General features: G+C 39.2%; 1 protein-coding gene across 3 annotated transcripts; it reads right to left on the reverse strand.

Annotated features, from left to right (window-relative positions):
- Positions 1 to 2,073: 2,073 nt before the first annotated feature.
- LOC127649507 (polyhomeotic-like protein 3) lies at positions 2,074 to 16,877 on the reverse strand. Of its 3 annotated transcripts, none has more exons than XM_052134641.1 (15): positions 16,795 to 16,877; positions 14,759 to 14,955; positions 14,327 to 14,488; positions 14,154 to 14,243; positions 12,935 to 13,090; positions 12,684 to 12,770; positions 11,408 to 11,633; positions 9,783 to 10,372; positions 9,015 to 9,177; positions 8,168 to 8,403; positions 7,708 to 7,864; positions 7,465 to 7,579; positions 5,152 to 5,290; positions 4,573 to 4,822; positions 2,074 to 3,070 (listed from the first exon to the last, which is right to left on the reverse strand). In XM_052134641.1, exons 2-15 carry the CDS (start codon positions 14,933 to 14,935, stop codon positions 2,916 to 2,918), a joined length of 2,703 nt encoding a protein of 900 aa, XP_051990601.1. In that variant the 5' UTR covers positions 14,936 to 14,955; positions 16,795 to 16,877; the 3' UTR covers positions 2,074 to 2,915. The 3 variants fall into 3 exon arrangements, with proteins under 3 accessions (XP_051990601.1, XP_051990603.1, XP_051990600.1); XM_052134643.1 differs by having other exon boundaries at positions 8,309 to 8,403; positions 9,750 to 10,372; XM_052134640.1 differs by having other exon boundaries at positions 9,750 to 10,372.
- Between the last annotated feature and the right edge of the window lie 1,904 nt (positions 16,878 to 18,781).

The following is an 18,781-nucleotide window of genomic DNA, read 5'->3' on the forward strand; positions in this document are numbered from 1 at the left end:
GCGAGAGTAAAGATCTGGTCCTTCGTTCCACGGCCAGGACGAAAACCGCATTGTTCCTCTTCAATCTGAGGTTCGACAATCGGCCGAACCCTCCTCTCCAGCACCTTGGAGTAAACTTTACCAGGGAGGCTGAGAAGTGTGATACCCCTGTAGTTGGCACACACTCTCTGATCCCCCTTTTGAAGAGGGGAACCACCACCCCGTTCTGCCACTCCTTAGGCACTGTCCCAGATTTCCACGCAATGTTGAAGAGGCGTGTCATCCATGACACCCCCTCCACATCCAGAGCTTTCAGCATTTCTGGTCGGATCTCATCAATCCCCGGGGCTTTGCCACTGCGGAGTTGTTTGACTACCTCAGTGACCTCCCCCAGGGAAATAGAATCTGATCCCCCATCATCCTCCGGCTCTGCCTCTACCATAGAGGGCGTGTTGGGATTTAGGAGTTCTTCAGAGTGTTCCTTCCACCGCCCAATAACCTCCTCGGTTGAGGTCAACAGCATCCCATCTTTGCTGTATACAGCTTGAATGGTTCCCCGTTTCCCCCTCCTAAGGTGGCGGACGGTTTTCCAGAAGCACTTTGGTGCGGACCGAAAGTCCTTCTCCATGGCTTCTCCGAACTTTTCCCATACCCACTGCTTTGCCTCCCTCACGGCCGAGGCCGCAGCCCTTCGGGCCTGTCGGTACCTTGCAACTGCCTCCGGAGACCTCCGGGACAACAAATCCCGGAAGGCCTCTTTCTTCAGTCGGACGGCTTCCCTGACCACCAGTGTCCACCACGGTGTTCGAGGGTTACCACCCCTTGCGGCACCTAAAACCTTGAGGCCGCAGCTCTCCACCGCGGCTTCGGCAATGGAAGCTTTGAACATTGCCCACTCCGGTTCAATGTCCCCAACCTCCGCAGGGATGCCTGAAAAGCTCCGCCGGAGGTGTGAGTTGAAGATCTCGCGGACAGGGACCTCCTCCAAACGTTCCCAGTTCACCCGCACTACTCACTTGGGCTTCCCAGGTCTGTCCAGAGTCTTTCCCCACCCCCTGACCCAACTCACCACCAGATGGTGATCGGTTGACAGCTCTGCCCCTCTCTTTACCTGAGTGTCCAAAACATATGGCCTCAGATCCGACGACACGATTACAAAATCGATCATCGACCTTCGGCCTAGGGTGCTCTGGTACCACGTACACTTATGAGCATCCTTATGTTCGAACATGGTGTTTGTTATAGATAATCCATGACTAGCACAGAAATCCAATAACAAACATCCACTTGAGTTCAGATCAGGGAGGCCGTTCCTCCCAATCACGCCTTTCCAGGTGTCCCTGTCATTTCCCACGTGTGCGTTGAAGTCACCCAGCATCACTATGGAGTCCCCTACTGGGGCCCTGTTCAGGACTCCATTCAGGGTCTCCAAGAAGGCCGAATACTCTGAACTGCTGTTCGGTGCATATGCACAGACAACAGTCAGAGTTTCCCCCCCACAACCCGTAGGCGTAGGGAGGCGACCCTCTCGTCCACCGGGATAAACTCCAACGTAGTGGCGCTCAGCCGGGGACTCTGGTGGGGCTTACATCGACGCACAGTTTTGGCTCTGGATCCGTACTCCTGGATAGGGGATGGACTCTATTCTTCTCTGGAGTTTCCCAGGGTGTGAGGCGACGGGCGGGTGTGGGGATACTCACCAAAAATGTCAAGCTTCTAAAATCAGCATTAAAGTAATCCATATGACTCCAGTGGTTTTAATCCATGTCTTTCCAAGCAATTACACTTCCTAGTGCTTGATCCATGTGCAGAGCGCTAGGAAGTGTAATTAAGCTTGAAATCATGATCGTCAAGGAGACTGCTGATGACAAGATTTATAAGGAGGAAAAAAAGGTATATTCTGGTCTGTTCTCCCCTTAAACAGATTGGATCTCTTCAGAAGACATGGAGGAAACCACAGAAGTCACATTAATTACTTTCATGCTACCTTTGTGTTTTTTGGATCTTCACATTTTCGGTCACCATTCACTTGCATTGTGTGGATCAACAGCTGAGATATTCTTCTAAAAACCATTGTTTGTTTGTTAGGTTGAGTAAATGAGGATTTCTTTTTTTTTTTTTTTTTTTTGTGAACTATTCCTTTAAAACCTCCAAAATGCTGTGTATTTATCCTGGTTAATGTGAGAATATTAATGTTCCAAAGTTGGATATGATTTTTTTTGACCACTTGACAGTTCACAATATATTTGTAATACATAGGTTTTTCTACTCAATGGTATAAAAAAGTGCTTGATGTGAAAGGAATCAAGTATTTAAGTGTGCTCATGCACATATTTTATACAAGACTTAATTTTTGTTTATCATTAAATCTTTATTTTAAAACATCCACCATTACATACTCTGTAACTTTTACATCCTTTGAAAAGTGTCTCTTTATATTTTTGTAAACTTTTTGTTTTTAATAATTTTTACATTATGTACAAACCTCCACAATTTGTGGCTACACAGCTATACTGTATCATCCCTGTTTCTCCATAATCCAATGTAAAGGTACTTTTCAGTTGGTTTATTTACTATAAATGCAATATACAAGATCACAAGATAGCATGGATATTATATATAAAATTCACACCATGCTCATGTAAGTCAATCTTACTATCAAATTAAATGGAATGAGAGATTTTGGGTCCACCATAAAATTTAAAGCTATGATCTTGTTAGAGGTATCTGAAAAGGCAGGGTCATTATGAATGTCTAGATTTATATTGTAAAATGGTTATTCATTTGCAGAAAACATGGCACTTCTGAAGGAGTTGTGATGTGACAGTATGTGCCTCCACACTATTGAGAGGAAATCCACACTGGGGATTCGGAACACTATGTCTGTTTATGAAGCAGAGCATCCTAATCCTACAAAAAACAGCCCCATAGTATGTTTAGGATTCTTTGAGAGAGTTGATTTGTGCACAGATTTTGAGTGCAGGGCCCAGTTTAATGTTCATAGCATTCATAAGGTGGTCTTCTGTCAGTAGCATCAGGGCCTGTCCGTCAATCTCCTGTGACTGGAAATCTGCAGCAATAGCATGGCATCCTGATAACAAATAGAAGTCAAGTTTTTATTTGTATAGTGCTATTCACAATACATATTTCAAAACAGCTTTACAGAAATTATACTGTAATGTCTTAAAGACCCCAGCAAACAGTTTTGGAAAATCTTAACCCCCAGTGAGCAAGTCAAAAGTGACGGTAGCAAGGAAAATCTCAGAGGAATCACCTAGGGGAGCCCATTCACCTCTAGCTTTACAATAGATCTGCATATACCAATATTATTTATCTACACTCACTAAGCACTTTAATAGGAACACCTGTACACCTACTTTTATTCATGCAATATCTAATACTCTGCCAATCGTGTGGCAGCAGTGCAATCATGCAGCTTCAGTTAATGTTCACATCAACCATCAGAATGGGGAACAAATGTGATCTCCTCCATGATTTCGACCATGGCATTATTGTTGGTGCCAGACAAGCTGATTTGAGTATTTCTGTAACAGTCTCTAGAGTTTATGAATGGTGCCAAAAACATCAAGTGAGTGGCAATTCTGTGGACAGAAAACCTTGTTGATGAGAGAGGTCAGAGTATGGCCAGATAACCAGAGGACCATATTGTTCCTAATAAAGTGCACAGTGAGTGTAGATGTTATTGCTATAGAACAGCTTAAAGGTGAAGTGTGTAATTAATGCACCACTAGCATCCCCAAATGGAATTGCAAAAATTACGAGCGGCAGTTTTGTGGACGGAAATGCCTTGTTGATGAGAGAGGTCAATGGAGAATGGCCCCTCTGTACAATTGTAGTGAGCAAAATAGCATCTCCGAATGCACAACATGTCAAACCTTGTGGCGGATGGGCTAAAAGAGTAGAAGACCACGTTTGTTACTTTATTTGGACCATACAGAAATATACAAACATACCTAATAAAGTGTTCAATGAGTGTACATTAATGATTTATTACACCAAAATAATAAATATTTCCTTTAACCATTATATTCTTAAACTCACTGGGGTTAAACCAAAAAATTTAATGGAATTGTTCACCCAAAAATGGAACTTTGTTCATCATTTATGCTCCCATATTCTGTTCCATATGTTTGCTTCACAAAACACAACACAAAAGGATATGTTTCACAGAAAGTCCAAGAAACTCCTACAATGCTTATACAATGAAACTGAATGGGAACTGGAGCTGTCAAGCTCAAACAATTCACTATACTCTAAGTCTTCTGAAAGCATGTGATAACTTTGTATAAGCAATAGACTAAAAAGTTCTTAGTTATGAAAGTTATTTCCACTATAACTCTCAAAGCTCATTAGAATAAATACTTTCGTGTTTTACAGAAAAAAATAAAATTACACTGGTTTGGAACAGCATGAGGGTGAGTAAATGGTTTAATTATTGGGTGAACTACTTATTTAAATCTAAAATGAACACAATCAGAGGTTACCTAACAGTTAAACAACACCCTTTATTGGAAATGAATATGTTCTGAATTCAACGTTCTTTGCCATTTGAGCATGAAAGCGTGTTAGTACCTGGTAAAGAGTTGATAAAGAAGCACACTTGCTCCACACTCCACTGTGAGGGTCTAGAGTCAAGAAGACAGTGAGAACTACTGCAACGCTCTACCCTGCTATCTTCTCTTTCTCTGTCTTGCTCCTGCTCTCTCTTGGCCTGCAAACGCAGCCTTGTCGTCATTGGGCCTGGTGGATCCTCCTCTCTCTCGATCCATGGTGAGGAATTGGATACTCTTTGGCTGTCATCAGTGCAATGGGATTCTTGAAGCTGCGGAGGATTTAATGTGTTACAATAGGCCTCAGTCCCACTCAAGAAATAATTATTTTGGTATTCTAGTAGATTTAAATGGGCAGTGGTAGTTACCGTAGGCCAGAATTTTACATGCTAGTCCATCTGGTTTTGTTCTGGTCTAGCTAGTGGAGCAGCATTGCCACATTGTACACCAGCAAAAATGTTGGTCAACCTGGTCATCATAATCTCTCTGATTAAGATATCATACCATAGGGTATCTAAAGTATATGCTGATGACCAGCAATGCTTGTCTTTTCAACAGGATGGCAACATGATTTTATGGTTATACTGTAGTTTTCACTGACCTGTCTGAAGAAGTGTTTCCTCGACCCACCATTTATACGACTAGGTGGTCTCCCACGCCTGCCCATCTGTCTGTGGGGCCAGCGGCCAATCTTTTCTCCTCTCAACAGGTTAAGATGCTTTTTACACCTCACATTGAATCTATGACAGATAAAGAGAGCTGCTTGGGTTTGTTGAGGCAAAAGTATAAAAGTTTTTTGAATTCTAATCTTAGTACAGTAGTACACTCAAGCAAAAATGGATTGACTGAAGACAATTGCTATATCCATCTGCGGTTCATCTACTTAGAGTTAATAATTATAAATTTTGGCTTTGACCTTGCCCTTAAACAGGTTCCTTACGACAACACCTAGACAGGTAAACCAAATGTAAAGATTGATGTGGGCCCTGACAGCCTTATTCTTGGTATACTACTGTAAGGCTGGCATAAGATGTCGTAAAAGTCCAATAACTCTGCGAGAACCAAGTCATAAAAACTCTCTCACAAGCAAGGACTACATCTAAGAAAACAAAGACATCTATGAGTGGAAAAACCCAGCTTCCTTCTTAACAAACATTTGATCATCTGAGACCACCAAATTTGAACCAATCCACAGATCTTTAAAAATACAATATTTTATTTAATACAGTGTTTGCTAAATGTTTTATTGGGTGGGCAAGACTCAGGGTGGGCTCAGCCCACCTCTGCCCATGCCTACACATGGCCCATTATAACATCCAACTACATTTTAAGATTTTCTGGAGAGAAAGTGAGAAAGTGAGCTTGCCTGTGGACAATGCTAATGTGTTCTGGATGGTTGGTTACTGGCTCAAGTCAAAATAGCCAAACCCATTATCTTAGGGTTATGGGTTTGTTCAAATGCCTAACCCTATGTATGAACAAAAGTAAAAGTGATATGTGAAGGCATTCGGTATCAAGATTCACAACACTGTGTATGCGGCATAAATGACACATGCACTCGGACAAGAAGCATGGCTGAATGAGGAATGCAGTCGACCCTTTATCCGCCTTCTAAAAGTTTTAAGTTGGAAGTGAGGAAGTATTTTGGGTTCCATAAAAATGCAAAGGGATTGTTTGTCATAGATGGTTTCCCTTTGTGTAAAACATGTGGCAGACAAGTGGCAGCAAAACTTGGTAACACCTCCAACATGCTCGCTAATCTGCGGTACAATCATAAAGTGCATTTCAGCAAGATAAAGGTAAGTTCTTTATGAAAACTGAGAGACAACACTCAGACAACGAGCTAAGGGATAACTAAGATGACAAAAAAGTGAACTGTTGTTGCTATTTGCAGATAATGTGTAGCTTGCTCTTATAGTAACAACTAAAATACATTTGTAATCTGCTAATAATAAGTCCTGTAATTAACTATTGCAATTGCTCATATGGGACATTTTTGCAGCTTTGCATTTTAAAGGTGCATTCAGTAACTTTTGTCTTTGCATCATCTTGGACTTACACTGATACCTAGCAACTTGGAAACAGAATCATTTAAAATCAATAGTTTTCAGTTTCAGATGCTTTTGTAGAAATGTAGTATTCATAGTCAGCCATGATTACTTTAATCAATGAGCGAAAGTGTCAAATAACTGGACGGTTACTGAGATTAAGCGAGTAGTATTCGGCTGGTTATGTGATACTATGGCAGCAGCCATGTGTGGACCATCTCCATGTAGTATAAAACAGCTTTTATAAGGTTACTGATATGACTGGAGTCTTCATTTTAAAGTGAGTTGTCATGATTTCCTACATATATTTCAAAATGAATTGTCTTGTTAAAAAAAAATGTAATGATGAAAAAATTACTGAGTGCACCTTTAAGACAGTGATGTAAATTTGACTTAATATTTATTTTCACATTTTTGTTTACTTTATATATTTGTAAAAACAAATATAATTGTATATTATTTGCGTAGTTATTTAAATGTTCAAATCATTTTTTAAATGTTCAGGGTTCTTTTCAAAGTTCTTTGTTATCTGTTTATTTAAAATCCAATTTGTTTTTGAAAGAAGTAATTAAACTTGTTTTTAAGAGAAAAACAATAAAGTTTGTTTATCTTTATCTTGTTTATCTGCTGTATACTGTGATAAAAGCTTCAGGAATGATTGTGATGTGAACATTTTATACTGTCAGGTGCCTATTGCCAGAGCAAGTACTGTAAATATTTTACATCCAACATTGACACTTTTAAACATTGGTACGAAGAAAGGAATGGGGAGTAGGGATTTAGCAAACGCGAATGCGTAACCTACAAAGTTTCAAACTAGTTTCAGTGTGGTCTTTAAACAACAGGGTACTTTTACAACTCTTTACCTTCTGACACATGTCATGGAGCAGAAGCGTTTGGATCTGAGGAAGGTATGAGCAAACCCTCTTTTCCCACAGAACTCACACTTGAGAACATCAGGCAGGTTTTCAACTGTCTGTTCTGAAAGCAAAATGATCAAGTTAGGCCCACTAATTTACCCATTTTTATGAGAAACATCTAAATCATCTTGAGCTGGTTTAATCTTCCAGAAACCAACATGCAGATGAGAAATGTGTTAAAGAGCCCACCATCCTCGGCAGGAGGGTTATCAATGTCAGAATCAGTGGAGTTGTCTGGTTGGTCCGCATCGATTAAGCAGTCCTGGGCTGATTCTTCATTAGCAGCTCTCTCTTTATCGTCTGGTAGTGTGGCTTGCAGGTTCATCTCCAGGGAGGCACGTCTCACCTGATAAAAAAAGACCAGCACATCAATATTGGAACAGTGCCGTTGTAGTATTTTGGAAACTTTAAAGCAACAAAGATGGCGGTTTCGACTTCTGAAAGTGTGGAGCACCCTTTTGAATCCCAAAAGGGAAATAAATAACTGGTTGATTTGTACATTTGGCTGCAGACCATCACTGGCCTTCATACACTCTTTTCTCATGGAGGAAGAGATCCTTGAGCTTCATGGCTTCATTAGAGAACCATGGGCATCATTGGCATGGCAGCTGTTATTCTGAATTGCTACATTGTCAACCAGTGGACATACCGGGAACGGCTCCAGGCCCTCTCGGATGACGAAGCCCTCAATGAGGTGTGTAAGGATGTGTGGTCTAACGATGGTCTGTGAGGGCTGACCCTCAGGGTTCCCTAGAAGGCTGGCTGGGGGAAACCTGCTGGTGCTTCTTACCGCAGAAGAGAGGAGGGGAGAGGGGAAACTGTTGGCATGTGTTGAGTCCTCCGGTGACTGGATCACAGATCTGCTCGATGGTTGGTTCAGTTCAGCTGTGCATAAACGAGAGGTCAGGTTACAATTTGGTACAAGACACAAGTTTCCCATACTTTTTTGACCAATGAACTTTCCAGTCGTTTGTGATTACTGGATAAGGGTTTAAAAATCATTCAAATACTGACCATTTCACAAATGAATCATTTAGACCAATGTAAAAATCAATTTGACAGATCCATTGAAAAGAACCAACTCAAAAGGACGAAAATGTACATCACTATGGCTTGCAACCAAGTTTTACTCTACAAAAAGTTATATCTAGCCACTGAAATATATTAGAGAAGAGCTAGAAGAAAATTATATTCATTGAAGAATTTCCAATGTGAGGAAAAGTTATCCTGAGTATCACCACATGGAGTTCTAGATAAAAAAATAAATTAGAAATAAACTAGATAAACTTCTGATGATAAAAGTTCCACTGAGAAAAATGTATTTAGAATACCCATGAGTCACCAACAGATGTACTTCCTAAAGAAGTTACTTGCCAACTGCTAAGTACCTTTTGTCTAGTTTTATTGACTCACCAAAACCTTGTACTTTACTTGTATTTGGTGCGTGGCAAATGCTCATTTTGGACCCTGTATGAGCAGGTGGATGTTCCAGGTACCTGTGCAGTTTTCTGGTTGGGATGTTACATCATCAGAGCTCGTCTGTGGCTCGACTGGAGGGGACAGTGGTGGCGGAGTTGGCGTTCTGTTCCTCTGAGGACATACATGTTCTACATCCTTCACCAAATTCATGCTTTCGCTCTCCTTCAACAGCTGGGTTGCCTGTCAAATGCAATAATAGGCTCATTGATTGACACATAAATGTGTTTAAAGAGATAGTACACCTGAAAATTACAATTCTGTCATCATTTACCAACTAAACTCGTATGACTTTCTTTCTTCCATGGAACACAAAAGGAGATATCTTGAAGTGGCTCTTTTCGTACAACAAATGTGGTCAGTGACCAGTTGCTGTCTGTTAAGCTCCAAAAAAGGCATAAAAGCATCATAAAAGTAGTCTGTACTTCTAAGTTACTACTAAAAATCTAAATATTAAAAAAAGATAAAAATTAGCTGCAAATATAACCCGACACTCTCACATCTCATTCGCAGTTGCCCACATTTCCCACTGGTCACATCCACTTTGGTTGGAAGGAAAAGAGCAGCCTAGAAATTCTGATAAACCTTCCCTTTTGTCTTCTAAGGAAGAAAGAAAATTATATGGGTTTCAAACAACAAGGTTGATTAAACGATGACAGAAATACATTTTTCGAATAACTATCCCATTTGTGTTCAGTACATTTTCCAGTCTTGCCACATTATAAATTATCATACACAGCTTCGGAGCGACTAACCAAGGAAGCTTCTGTTTGTGTGGCAGTTTGCACCTTTAAGTCCACTGCCACCGTCTGTGGTGGTGGAAGGTTTTGAAAAGGCAGCTGGACCAGTGCTTCTGTAACTTGGATCTCCTCTTCAGACACCAGCATGTGGTCAGACTGGACAGCCACGGTTTGAACTGAGCGCAGAGAGAGCCTCTGCGGCTGGGTCAGTCTGGGCAGGGCCATGGTGAGAGGAGGGGGACCGGCCAGAGGAGAATATTTGGAGACAGGCTCTATTGCTGGGCCCAGATGAAGGGGAGGAGGGTTAGGCAGTGATGCAGGTTGGAGCGTAGATGTAGATACGACTGCTTGCTGTTGAACAGGTGAATGATTGGCTGGTTGATTTGGAGAGGAGGGCACTGAGAGGAGCTCGGTGTGCTGTGATTGGACGGTGGCTGTAGTGGGAGTGGTACGGGTCTGTAGGGTGAGGGGCGGAGGAGAGCTGTCCTGTGGTGTGGCACGCAGTGCAATGGGCTGGACCTGTCTGTGAGCAGTGGCTCTCTGTTGAATGATGAGCTGGTGTTGCGGCACCCTCTGGCCGGAAGAGCAATGCAGCTGGTGTCTGACCAGAGAATGGGACTGGACTGGCGAGAATGTTGCTGCAGTAGAGACAGTCATTAGGAGCAAACAGGAAGTATTCAGTCTAACAGTTTCCTTTCTAAAAATTTTTAAAAGAAATATGAGCACTTTATTAAGAACACCTGTACACCTACTTATAAATCCGTTTATCTAATCAGCCATCGTGTGGCAGCAGTACATTACATAAAATCATGCAGATACGAGTCAGGAGCTTCAGTGAATGTTCACCTCAACCATCAGAAAGGGGAAAAATTTAATCTCAGTGATTTTGACCGTGGCTTGATTGTTGGTGCCAGATGGGCTGGATTTAGTATTTCTGTTACTTCTGATCTTATAGGATTTTCATGCACAACAGTCTCAGAATTAACTCTAGTCCTAAGAAAAGTGCCAAAAACAAAATACATAAAGTGAGTGGCAGTTCTGTGGACAGAAACGCCTTGTTGATGACAGAGGTCAACAGAGAATGGCCAGACTGGTTCGAGCAGACAGAAAGGCTACGGTAACTCAGATAACCATTCTGTACAATTGCAGTGAGCAGAATGCATCTAAGAATGCACAACACATCGAACCTTGAGGCGGATGGGCTACAGCAGCAGGACACCACATCGGGCACATTATTAGGACCATATTGTTCCTAATAAAGTGCACAGTGAGTGTAGATGTTATTGCTATAGAACAGCTTAAAGGTGAAGTATAATTAATGCACCACTAGCATCCCCAAATGGAATTGCAAAAATGATGAATGTTTTCAAACAGGTTTCCTGAACACTCCCCTGTCCGCCACAAATTCATGCCATTGATAAAGTCAATACTACTCTGATGAATTAATCAGGATGCTCAAGAAAACAGAGCAATGTTTTGATAGCGCTTTTCAACTTTATCTGAAACCATGGAACAATTTTACATTTCTTGAAGTACATTACAGTTATTTCACCATTAAAATGAATTTGCTCTCTCCAATTTACAACATTTACTGTATATTTTACTGTATAAAATTCAATGAAACTATTTATTACAGTTGGTGATGGAAATATTATCTTTACACGGTGACTTACAAGGAGCAATTAGTAGGTGAGTTGATGTTGGCTGAGTGACATCGGTCAACAGTGTCTCACATCTAGAAGTTTCGACCAGGTTCTGAGATAGCTGTGTGGAATTCAGGGGACAAATGGACATTTTGGGAAGGGGGGTCACCAACGCCGGGCAATGAGTGGAGGGCTTCATCTGGATGGTTTGAGGAGTAGAAAGAGCTCCAGAGAGATGTGTGCGAAGAGCCAAACTCTGAACTTAGCAGAAGACACAACGTACTCAGCGACAGCACAGTGAGAAAAATGTATATGCAGCATACTTGACAATTTGATTGGGATATTATTGGGTCATACTCAGGAAATAAAGCTGTGTGTTCCCATCACTTACTACTGATATAATTAACTGCAACAGAAACAGTAACACTAACTGAACATACACATTATTTAATACATTTAACTCTGTTTAGTGTTCGATGTAAACAAACTTTAATTTTAATTATAAATGTTTTTTCTTTATGTTTTAATTCAATTGAATTTTATACAATTTTCATGTACTGATTCACCACCAATAGATTGTAAGGGATTATATTTAAGTATATAATTAATCATTATTATTATTGAAATTATAATGTCATGCTTTCACCAAAGTTTTTAAAACTTTTCTGTTCATTTCTGTGACTGCCCCCTTCTTAAAAATAATTGTATGATGTTTCTGACATCTTTTCATATTTATGGGAAAACTGACATCTTTTCCTATTTTATTTCTATTCTTTTCCAATTTAACTTGCACTTACAGTACACACATTTTTTTTAAGTAAAAATACAAAACTCCTCCATCTCTTTCTTCTGTGCTAGCACCTGTACTACTCCAGCCACCTTGAGAGCTTGGCAGTAGAGTGCAACACTGTAGATGTTGTTGAACTTTGTATGACAAATTGCTTGCTATATTCCTCATTTGTAAGTCACTTTGGATAAAAGCATCTGCAAAAATGACTAAATGTAAATGTATGGGCATGACATCATAAAAATTCATTTTGTCAACATGGTTCAAACAGAGGAATTTTTCTCTAACAGAGTTTATTAGTATTTCATTATACATTATGTTGACATTTATATTGACCTCACCAAGCTCTCTGTTGAGCTCATTGATCTCTTAAAGTTAATTAGTAACATTATAAAATGAAATTATAAAAAATTAAAACAAACAAAAACAGTGTTCCTGCCATTCTAAAACAAATGGCACTGTTTCTGGAAAATTACCCATATGTAGTCTAGCATTACAGCAGATTTCCAATAGTCTCACCTGTGATGATGCTGAATGAGAACTGGAACTCACGACAGTTAAATCAGGCTGAACAGTCGCTACAGTGGCAGCAGGGGTAAGAATCAGCTGGAGGTTAAGAGACAATGAGAAGAGAAAAGAATGAATCACAATAAAGAAAAAAGGAAGGAAAAAAGAAAAGAAGGAGGGAAGATGTTGAGACACAATTAAGTAAAACCAATGTAGAGGACTTCAGGACAACAATGGACTCTGGTCAAAAAATAACGGCTTACCATCTGTGTGCGCAGGTACATTTGGGCCGGGCTACCTGTGGGAGAGGTGTTACCTAGGAGCATGGTCTGCTGGGATATAGCACCCCCTGTGCTACTGGAGCTGGTGACCTGAATGCGGCTGGTTGGCTGAGATACAGAAGAGGTCGTCATGGTGATCTAGAGGGGGAGAGGGGTGTTTTTGTATTGTAATTATCCTTTGATTCAAAGCCTAAATGTTTGGATAAAGCCTTGGATAATTTATTTAGCATTTAGCATAAGATTTAGAAATTACGGTATACTTATTGCAAAACAGTCCTCATGGCATAATATTCCTGCATGTCCAATGTCCAAAGTGACTATTTTGACACAACAAAATAGAACTATTTACTAAAGCAGGGATTTTCAATCCCTTTACAGACCAAGGACCCCCGACCCAGACTCTTAGTCAACCCAGGGTCCTAAAATATGAAATATATAAAATATGGTTACATTTTAGAATAACTAGTCTAAGAAAATTATTTACTGCTTAACAGATCATTAGTTAAAGGGATAGCTCACCCAAAAATTAAAATTCTCTCATACTTTTCTCACACTCATGCCATCCCAGATGTGTATGACTTTCTTCTGCTGAACACAAACAAAGATTTTAGAAGAACATCTCTGCTATGTAGGTCCTCACAATGCAAGTGAACAGGTACCACATTTTGAAGCTCCAAAAAGCACATAAAGGCAGCATAAAAGTAATCCATTAGACTCCAGTGATTAAATCCATATCTTCAGAAGCAATATGATAAGTGTCCCTGCCCAGTTGGTGGCAATATACACAAAGAATGTGAATTGTCAAATAAGGGAAGAAGACTGTGAAAGTGAAAGTGGAGATTTATAGTAAAAAAAGGACAAAAAAAGATCTGCTTCTCATCCACTGTTATCAAATCGCTTCTGAAGATTTTGTGTTTTTGGAGTTTAAAATGTCGGTACTTATTTACTTGCATTGTCAGCACCTACAGAGCTGAAATATTCTTCTAAAAATCTTTGTTTGTGTTCAGCAGAAGAAAGTCATACACATCTGGAAAGGCATGAGAGTGAGTAAATGATGAGAGAATTTTCATTCATGTGTGAACTATCCCTTTAATGCTCATTCAAATAATGTCATGAAAGAAGAAAATGTTATATGTTTCATATACAGTATATTCTTCACCCCAGTTTATAAACTATGGTACTAGAAAAAGAGAGCACTTACTGATGTCTGAGACACATTAGCCAGCTGAGTTACATTCCCATTGGAAGAAGGAGGGGAGAAGGAGTGCTGCCTGCCATTATTTTGTGAGGCCTGGTAAGAATAGAGAGAATAGCAGATGAGATCAAGACTGTTTAGTTCATTAACACAAAACATGCTCTCTCTTTCACACATACCTGCTGTGCAGTGGCCAGGATTTGTGTAGCAGTAAGGTTTTGCTGATGATGCTGTTGTAAGGCAGCTGTCTGTAGGAGGATATGCTGTTGTTGGGCTGCGTACATCTGTTGCAAGTACTGAGCAGTCATACTCTGTGGCCCGTGTAATGTCTGGTGAATTACCTAGCACAACGCTACAACATAAGCTTTGAAGAAAGAAGCAGCTATGGCCAATTTTTTTTAATCTCAACAAAGGTATTAGGTTAAATAATTTGCAGAATGAATGTCAGCCTCAAACTAACCTATGTGCGGTTTAAGTATTGGCAATATTTCAATATATTACACTGATATCCTTTTTAAATCCTCAATAAAAGCAAAGAGCACATAAGACAATGTGTAACATAATTCGTTTTTTTTTTTGTTACTGTTAGTACCGGTGGAGATGGAATTTACCTGGATGGCCTGTCTTTCTAAAGGGATATTTCCCAGAGGGGTGGTGTTGACTTGGGTGCCTGTGGGAGTGTTGGATCTGGCTGTAAGGCAGACTGATGTAGTGTTGGTGGTGGGAGCAGTGGTCCCACAGCTCTCCGCCTTCATCTCTTCCACACTCTGTTTCCCTGCATCGCCCATCAGTACGGTTCACTAGACAACTTAGAAATGACAAAAACATAAAGTCAGCCACAACAATTTGATTGAAATTGATGATAAATGTGTCATTAACTTTAAATTAATAACCTGAATTTAAAAGCCTTAAAATACTGAAAGTTCACACTGGTCACATCCTGAAAAATGTCTTAAATATTTATAGAAGACATTTTTTTTGAGAGAATGTCCCAAGATTAAACCTTTTTGAGCCAATTATTTTATTTGTCTACTGTATGATTTGCAGGATTTAATTTGAGATAATCTGTTTAGCTCTTTAATTACAATACATTTCATTAGGCAGCACAGATGGAGAGTGAATAATAATAATAATAATAATAATAATAATAAAAAACTATAAATTAAACAAAATTAAATATTCCACCTGGGAATACTCCCCCAAACATTTAAAGACATTTTTGAGCTCACAGAGCACACATAAAGAAAATCATTCTACTGAAAACTATTCTGGCTGAAGACATATTACTAACACATATTATGAGCGCTTGCTAAAATATGACATTTCATCACTATATTTCATACATATTATAAAACATCTTTAAATTTATAAGTTTACAAAATTCCAAATACACAAAATGTCTTATATTTATATATACAGAATATATGTATGGTCAAATTTTACAATATGGTTCCATTCGTTAACATTAGTTATTGCATTATGCATCATGAACTAACAATAAACCAAGAGACCAAATGGAACCTTATTTTAAAGTGTTACAATACATACCATATATTTATCAAATAGATTACTAACTCAGTGTAAAAATATGTAACTAAAATTCATTCCATGTAATAAAAATAATGTTCTTAACTTCTCTAATTCAATCTCTAATTGTGTATTTATTATATTTATAGACCTATTAAATTTTATTAATGTAATATTTGATCTTATTTTTACACTTCCTATTTTTCCATTTTTACTAGGTAAAAAAGCATTTAAAAAATAAGTAAATTATTTAACGTTTTAGCCTTTGTGTTTTGACAAAATGTGCACCGCTTTTTTTTGTTGTTGTTCACTGAATCTATGTTAAAGTTTTTTTTTTTTTTTTTTTAATAAACCATTACTGTCACAAATGACATATGCAAAGGGGATTAATACTTTTATATTTATTTTTATTTTGCAGATTACAGGTCACAGACTAATATACGTGTCGTGAACTTCATACACCTAGTCCGTTTTTGAGTAAATTTAAATAATTTCATTATTCGTTTAAAAGCAAAAGGCATCAAAAGAATTATTTTTATAATATAATATCGGTGCGTGGAAAATATCAACTGTGCCCACCCTAATCAAAATGAGAGTAACGCACTATTAACGCACTTTATTAAGGCTAATTTTTGTCGAAATATCAATAAAATCCACTGGCTTGTTACTCTTGAGACTACTCTGAGACTAATGCGCCATGCACATAATTTGACTCAACGTGAACTTCGCGTGTTGTGCATTAATTAATGCATGCGTGATGTTTTAAGTTTTAGGGAATAATAAATTAACTCTCACATACGTTTTGATAAATAATCCTAACTTGAAACGCACTGGTGTCACATCCTAAATGTCATTAAGAATATCCCCACAGGCCATATGCCTCAAATGTCCCATATGTCTTGAAAAAACAGTGACATGGAGAAACACCCACCTGCCCAGTCGAGCCCTCCATGACATTCTTATTATGGGACACTGAGGGTTTTTTTTCTTCCTCGATTTAACGGGAATAATTTTCCACAATATTTTTATTACGATTTTACGTCACCGTCTTTGGGAAATCATGCACTCATGACTCTTTTGTCCCATGCAATATGAAGGCGTATCAGTTGATGAGCGTTACCTGCTTGAAATGGATGTAAGACGTGGGTGTACCGCTGCTGTGCTCTGTTGCGGCCACAGTCATGTTCTAATGCGGCAGCGCTCTCAAAAACGAAGATAAAAACAAAACGGCACAGTGGGTGAGAAATGTTCGAGCCAGCAGCACCGCTTGCAGTGTAGGAGGTCTTTGTGCAGCGCTGCTCTTATCACAACTTTCTCATCATTTATTTGTTATTAGGGCCTGTTAAATTAAATTACTGTATGCAGTTAAAATCGCAAAAAACTGCTACAAGACTCTACATGTAGCAAAACTTTTAATTATGCTGTGTTTTAACGGGTTTAACAATAGCCTATGTGCTTACAAAAGATAGACTCACATTTTAAACCATGAACATGCAGATGGAGGACTTCATGCAAAATTATTAACATCTGTTTTTTTTGTGTGTTTTTTTTTTTACTTTTATTTGTGAATAAATAATTATTCCTGTCTGACCATGAAAGGAAATGCTTGTTGGAATTATTGATTTGTCTACATGAAATAAAAATTTTGGGCCATTCTAGTAAATTGGGGATATTCTACTGTAAGGTCACTGAGAAAATCAGGCAAACATGCAAGGTAGTTAACGAGGGACAGATAACACTGTTGCAACTGTACCCACTACATAAGAAACACAGTAGCAAATGCTCCTTCTCGAGTTTTGTTAGCATTTATTTAGTCAGAATACTTAGTAAGCAAAACAAATAAATTAATGGTAGAAATCCATAGACAGGCATACGCTATACATAGGTACAGATAGATTTAGAGGTAAATTAGTTAAAAAATATGATTGTAAATGTGTGTTTCCCTTTCAAGTTTGTCACTTCGATGCTGCATCAGTAGCTGACGCTATGGGAGCACCTCTCAGGAGTAAAGATATGTTATTTCTTCATATTTCTCTTTCTTCTATGCTAGCACCTAGACTACTCCAACAACTTTGAGAATTTGGCAGTACAACATTGCAGATGTTGTTGAACTTTGTATGACAAATCGCTTGCCATGTACTAATTTGTAAGTTGTTTTGGATAAAAGTGTCTGATAAATGATTAAATGTCAATATAATCTCTGAAACCCTATTAATGCATGAAACACACAAACCCTATAATGCATGAAACTCAAGGTGCTTCGCTCACAGCTCGCTTTTGTTCTGAAAGCCAAAGTCGATTCCCTTTCCTTTTGCCAAATTCCTTTTGTGGCTCCCAAGGGACTACATGAGAAAGGCATTCGAGGACTGAATACAGCGCGTGGACATTTTTGGAGGATTTGTTACCAGCCCAAGCCATGCATGCCTCCTCCATATCAAGTTGCTTAGCACATTCAGTGCGTTGACACAGCGCTCACTGAGATCGATTGCGTTCACTGTTAGCACATAAAATTAAAGACACTTCGCTCCAGGCTTGCTTTCGTTTTGTAAGCTGAAGGTGCTTCCCTTTCCTTCTGCAATAGTCCTTCTGAGATGTAGAGCAAAGACAGTTTGAGAATGATTTTCCGCCGACTTGAGCCTTGCATCTCTCCTCTTCTCCATTTCAAGCTGCTCCAACTGCTTAATATGGCCATGATGATCTCTGCCCTACTCGGTGCATATCATATGATCATGTTTGGTTTTATCATGACGAGGAGGATGTTTTATCTGTGCCGATTATCCCTGTCAGGCAAAACAAAAAAAAGCGTTCTGTTAATTTACATTGACACAGTGCTCACTGAGTTTAATTGTCTTTGTTATGAGCAAATGACACTCAAAACACTTCGCTCTCGGTTTTCCTTGCTTTCTGAGAAATATACCCATCCTCTATCATCCCTATGCCTAGCAAAAACAGGATATAGAGCACAGAAAGTTTAAAGATGATTTGTTGCTGGCTTAAGCCATGAGGGCCTGGGCAGAAAGAAAAAAACCTCTGGGTCAACTCGAGAGTACATCATCTCATGTGGTGACAAACATCTCCCAGTGACACAACGTTGTTAAGCAATGCTA

The sequence above is a fragment of the Xyrauchen texanus genome, chromosome 9 (genome assembly GCF_025860055.1).
Source record: "Xyrauchen texanus isolate HMW12.3.18 chromosome 9, RBS_HiC_50CHRs, whole genome shotgun sequence".
Classification (NCBI taxonomy): Eukaryota; Metazoa; Chordata; class Actinopteri; order Cypriniformes; family Catostomidae; genus Xyrauchen; species Xyrauchen texanus.

Coding starts and splice junctions, on each gene's coding strand:
- LOC127649507 (XM_052134640.1), bottom strand. CDS start 14,935: ATGGGCGATGCAGGGAAACAGAGTGTGGAAGAGATGAAGGCGGAGAGC. Junction 7,865..8,167: donor AGGGCCTGGAGCCGTTCCCG/GTATGTCCACTG, acceptor TTTTTTTATCAG/GTGAGACGTGCCTCCCTGGA. Junction 3,071..4,572: donor CTTTATCAACTCTTTACCAG/GTACTAACACGC, acceptor ATTTGTTATCAG/GATGCCATGCTATTGCTGCA.